The sequence below is a fragment of the Oncorhynchus masou genome, chromosome 31 (assembly GCF_036934945.1).
Source record: "Oncorhynchus masou masou isolate Uvic2021 chromosome 31, UVic_Omas_1.1, whole genome shotgun sequence".
In the NCBI taxonomy this organism is placed as follows: domain Eukaryota; kingdom Metazoa; phylum Chordata; class Actinopteri; order Salmoniformes; family Salmonidae; genus Oncorhynchus; species Oncorhynchus masou.
In genome coordinates, this window is record NC_088242.1 from 62,017,711 (window position 1) to 62,023,710 (window position 6,000).

The following is a 6,000-nucleotide window of genomic DNA, read 5'->3' on the forward strand; positions in this document are numbered from 1 at the left end:
TGAACATCACAAGGTGGTGAAAGTGCACGCGGTGCTTGATGCTCCTTTCCAATAAATATCGTGAGAGACATTATGATCGATGCTTGGCTGCCGATTGACAAATTAAAATAATCTTGTTATTTTCTTTTGTCCATAATTATTTCATCATGTACGCTATCCTTCCTGCACTGGAGGCTATCTGCCAGTTGTTGGCGAAAGCATTCCAACACCAGAGGGGGCACATTCACTATAAAATGCAGATGGAAACTTTTTTTTGTTTGTTGCTGAAGTTTATATTAAAGAGATTGTTCACCCAAATTACACAATTCCACTGGTTTCCTTACCTTTATGCGTTCTGTGTGACAGCAATCCATGTTTTGGTTTAGTTTCCCTGGCAGTGGCTGGCACTGTTTCCAAATGTTAACGTTTTAGCATTCAATTGTGGCACAAATCCCATTCAAGTCATGGGAGCAATATTGGCATTTTTCACGCATCATGTTCAAATCATCCATAAATTACTTTGGTGAGCTTCACAATACAGTTTAGACACTTTCGGATGATTTGGATATGATGCCTAAAAAATGACTTGAATGGGATTTGTGCCACAAATGCTAAAATGTTAGCATCTGGAAACAGTGTCAGGAACACTAAACCAAAGCATGGATTACTGTCATACCTTGTCCATCGACTATTTACAGGGTAAGGAAACCAATACGTCACTTGGGTGAAGTATCCCTTTAAATGTCTCTACAGCTAGGTGTTACATGGTATATTACATGGCCAGTGTAAGTATACTGAAGCTGCTTGGTTATATGGTGAAACCTGCTTGAAGTTAGTGTCACGTCTTGGCAGTAGGCTACACTATTTGCCTATGTATTACTAACAACATAACATCTTTATTACATATTTATAATAGTGCACATTTATTTCTTCCAATGATCTCCAAAGTATCAATATTGGATCTTAATAAAAACGGCATGTCTACTCAGTAAAACATGTTTCAATAGCCAAGCATGCATAAGTTAACACATATAATTGTTTCTCTTCTCACATGGGCCATGTTCACATTAACATCGTGTGTTCAACAATAATGTAGCCTAATTGTAATGCATTATGCATAGCACGATGACACGATTGCATACATTGTTAGGAATTTGTTCATTGGAAGATGTCAACACGGTTGAATAAGGAACTGCTGCGCACGTTTTTGTGTAGCCTACTCAGACAGTGCCATGGTTACTGAAAACACACCTCATGGCTGCTGGCGTGCTGAGAGACTCAGTGCGAGAAGGGATGAGCAGCCTCGCCCCCCGGATGTGTGTGTGTGTGTGTGAGTGTGTATGTGTGTGTGTGTGTGTGTGTGTGTGAGTGTGCGTTTGTGTGCGTGAGCGCCCTATGCACACTCTCCTTGCACGCACGCACGCGAAAACACAGTCCCGTGTGCACGTCGCATTCACGTACATAGTCAAAGCAGAGCTCAATTGGATGAGGATGTGCACTGGTAGAACGGACATGATATAATAAACCATTATTTCAGTCGTTTGACTATGACTTTTAACTCCAATAGAATACCATACATTAATAGATATGTCTTATTTTGCATTGCCATAGAAACGGGCTGTGACGTAGCCTACTAGACCGGGTCTTGCAAAGGTCTTAATTACCGGACGTTGTGCTGGTGCAGTTTACACGTGAGTTGGAGCTGTTCCGACTCGAGACGCGCGTGCGCTGTGCACTCTCGCACAAACTGCTCGCAAAGTGGCAGTTGAGGAAAATAGACAGCATTCTAAAGCGCAGCACTATCGAGAATAGTCGCCGTGTAATATCTTCCCAAACCTTCTCTGTCTGCTGGTTTTGGAATAACAAACATTGTAAAGACAAAGTGGAATAGCCTACCGACAAGTTATGGATGAAAGAATACCGCGTCTGCAAGACAGACAATTTACTGATCATGAACATTTTTTAGGGTAACAATTTCATTTTTAGGACAGTATGGGCTATGTCCATAAACTATTAGATGATCACCCTTGGTACCTTTATAACTATGTGACTATCCTGCCCTCTTTCTTTATTTCAGGTTGGAATACTCCTCACTCTACATGTGTAAATCGAAAAGAGGACTGAAGCGCGAAGATGGCAAGGTATGCACTCATTTTGTCTTGTTTGCATCTCAATACAATGTCTGATAGCTAACAAGTCATTGTAGGATAACACAACTGTCTTGACTATGTGGCACTTGATGTAGAATGAATCTAACACTGTCATTCGTTTCTGTGGTCCTAATCGAATATATCTATCTTATTGTTCCCAGGACGCGTACAAGTTACCACACCGATTGATAGAGAAGAAGAGGAGAGACAGAATCAATGAATGTATCGGACAGCTGAAGGATTTGTTACCCGAACATCTCAAATTGACGGTAAGCTTTTGCAATTATGAAGGATGATGTATAGCCTAATAATGTGTGTTTTTATTTGACTGTTTCGTTAAATGATTGTTGAGTAATTGGATATCATGTTTTTCTCTTTCAGACGCTCGGGCATTTGGAGAAAGCGGTTGTTCTCGAGTTAACTTTGAAGCATTTAAACGCTTTGACTGCAGTCACTGAGCAACAACACCAGAAGATTATTGCTTTGCAGAATGGTAAATTGTTACATAACCTCCAGTGACTTCAATTTTGGACTTTTAGGTTTCTCTACATAGACTACTTTGGGTTTAGAGTTGGGCTTGGTTAGGCTATGCGTAAAAGTTATTGTAGCCTAACTCAAATTCGATAGAGGCCTATTGGTTGTGTTCTCACAGTTGATTACGATTAAATCATGTACTGTAAATTGTGTCGTTTCTAACTTTTTCAGGGGATCGATCGATGAAGACGTCCGTTCATGCTGATTTGGATGCGTTCCACTCCGGGTTCCAAGCATGTGCCAAAGAGGTCCTGCAGTACCTCAACAAGTTCGAGAACTGGAATACGCGCGAGCAGCGGTGCGCGCAGCTCATCAACCACTTGCACAAAGTATCTGCGCAATTTCAGCCCAGTGCGCCACTGCTCCATTCCCAGCAACCTGCCGGAGACGTGCTGGAGCGCGATGGCCAGAAAGCTGAAATCCAAGCCGGACATGACCGCGTATCGGTCATACAGAGGAGCCACGGGGAGCTTAACGAGAATGACACAGACACAGACAGTGGATACGGGGGTGAGGCGGAAAAGACCGATGGGAATAAAGGATGTGACCGTAGCAAAGCGGTGAAGATAAAGCAGGAGTTCGGGGATGAACGCGCAGCCAAAAAAACGAAGATGAACTGGGCTGGAAACGGTACGACGGGCGCAGACACGACCACCAGACCTGATCTGGCCTTTATGAACTCTTTGATGGGAATAACTGGCGTGGGACAGCAGACTCCATTTTGCATGCCTTTTTACTTCATCAATCCCTCTGCAGCAGCGACCTACATGCCGCTATTCGACAAAAGTAACCTAGAGAAGTTTGTGTACCCTGCTGCGGCAGCAGCAGCTCTCTCAGCCCCGTTTCCATGGTTATACCCCGGCCTTAACTCACACGCTTCGGCAACTGCAGCGGCTGCCGCAGGTGCTTTCTCCAGCATGTCGACAGAGAAGAGCTCTGGATTCGGTTCCAACCCCAAGCACTCTCTCTCTGACGACAGTGACATGTCAAACGTGGAGCCGGGCTCACCTGAGGAGAGGGAGGACAAACCTGAGAATGATGTTGATTATGATGATGATTATGATGATGATGATGATGTTGTTGATGATGATGATGGTATTAGGGAACGACTCCCCAGACAATGAAAATGACTACATAATGAAGATAACATTAGATTTTTATTTCTTGTAAAAACGGTCTAATTTACCTGTGTAGCCTATATCCTACGTGGATCTACATTCTGCATATTATTTTGTTTAGGATTTTCTGATAGCTGTCTGTTTTTACCTTATTTTCATATTTTAAATGATTGTCATTGATAGTAGGAGTTTCGAGACAAGTTTCACAATTGAATTTCTCCTTTATTTTGGCCAGGCAGGGGGAAGTTGTGACAGTTTGTGCCTTTTGCACTTAATACAAGAGTAATCTGAATGATAATCGACAATGATTGACACTAACAACATGCACACATCTGTTATTACTACAGTCCTAGGGTATATTGAGCTGGAGTTAGTTTTTCCATTGACACAACCTTTAAAACTGGCAATATCAGTGCCAAAATATCAACATAAACAATCTGCTTCTATGTGCAGTATTGTCCTCAGATGCCCAATCAGATACTAGTCACATTGGATGTATGGAGTTGCAAATGACCTCCACCAAGGTTAGAATCAACATTGCTGACTGACTACAGTATGACTAATGGTGATAGATGTGTTTTGATCCATTTCCTTGTACATATGCACTAAATTGACCCCCCCCCCATACACACACAAATTACTAACTAACTGGATACATGACTACATATTATGTAACTCCCTATCAATGCCAACACGTTTTGATTTGTCTATTTAGTCTTCTGGAATTTTCAATCACCTCCTCAAATAAGTTTTTCTGACTGCTGATATTTGGCATATTGAAAAGAACTTCATTGGAAGATGCTGTTTTATGACAATTGACAATTATGTCCCTGATTGGTTGGCATCTCTGCACACATAATGAGACACCGCGGGACCTGTCGGCTACCTCCAGCAAAATGATACTAGGTATGATAGCACCTTATAGAACTTTGATATTGAATGTAACTACCTGTGTATTTCTTAGCTCTGGAAGTTTGTATGTATAGGATTAACGTGTAGTTCTTTACTATTTCAGAGATAAAGTGCACTTGTTTCTGCCTTTGGAAAATCCCCCCCTCTTCCCTCCCAACACTCACTTTCCAACTATTCTAGTCTATCACTGTATCTATTTTTAGAAAATCACTAAACTAGAGGGCAGACATGTTACTCCAGACTGTACAGACTGTCAATGTGTTTGAAGAACCAGATACTAGGCTACTACAGATATTGAAGCGTTTTAGTGATTTTGTGCAGACCTTGTAAGCCACTAATCATAGCTCGTTTTGGGGTAATAAGTATTTTTGTACTTATACAGCTACATGATACAACTGATACTCAGCCTCAGAATGAAGACGTAGCTGTAGTATCACATTCTAACACAAACACATACAGGATAGGTGTATGTAGATGGAGAGGTAACTTTGGTCGGGGACCGATAGTTCTGATAAATGTCCTTTTAAAAGAGATTCATTCCTGCAAATGTGGTGTTATGTGTTATGAGTTCCTTGTGTGAGTAACTACATAGAATTTGCATACCCAGTATTGCTTATTTTTAGCTTATGTTCATCAGCTCTTGCCTCAAATCCACTATGTTTTAAACCAGGGCTCTCCAACCCTATTCCTGAAGAGCTACTCTCCTGTAGGTTTTCGCTACAACCCCAGTTTTAATTGACCTGATTCAGCCTATCAACCCGTTCATTATTAGAATCAGGTGCACTAGATTAGGGTTGGAGCAAAAACCTACTGGATGGTGGCTCTGCAGGAACAGGGTTGGAGAGTTTAAACTGTCTTCAAAAGTGGCACGTGTGTGTAAATAATTTTGTGAATATACTATGGAATATATGTCTGATGTCAATGTCCAAAAATATTTAACCGAGCAACTGTTGCACATTTCGTTAATGCTTTACACATATGGTGTTCTAAATTATTGCTGACAAGTTGTAAAATAAATATCAGACCAAAAACCATTTGGATGTCTTATTGTTATTTATTTTTTTACCACAAAATGGATAGTTTGCTTCATCGACACACTACATATACAAAAGTCTGTGGAGACCCCTTCAAATGTGTGGATTCGGCTATTTCAGCCACACCCGTTGCTGACAGGTGTTTTAAATCAAGAGCACAGCCATGAGATCTCTATAGACAAACTGGCAGTAGAATGGCCTTACTGAGGAGCTCAGTGACTTACAACGTGGCACCTCATAGGATGCCACCTTTCCAACAAGTCAGTTCGTCAA

At 41.4% G+C, this 6,000-nt stretch overlaps 1 protein-coding gene across 1 annotated transcript; it reads left to right on the forward strand.

Annotated features, from left to right (window-relative positions):
• The first annotated feature begins 1,712 nt into the window (after window positions 1-1,712).
• On the forward strand, window positions 1,713-5,727 carry LOC135524246 (class E basic helix-loop-helix protein 41-like). The gene is made up of 5 exons (XM_064951612.1): window positions 1,713-1,946; window positions 2,057-2,120; window positions 2,291-2,398; window positions 2,511-2,622; window positions 2,835-5,727. The coding sequence occupies exons 1-5, from the start codon at window positions 1,885-1,887 to the stop codon at window positions 3,785-3,787; spliced, it is 1,299 nt and encodes a 432-aa protein (XP_064807684.1). The 5' UTR covers window positions 1,713-1,884; the 3' UTR covers window positions 3,788-5,727.
• Window positions 5,728-6,000: the final 273 nt, after the last annotated feature.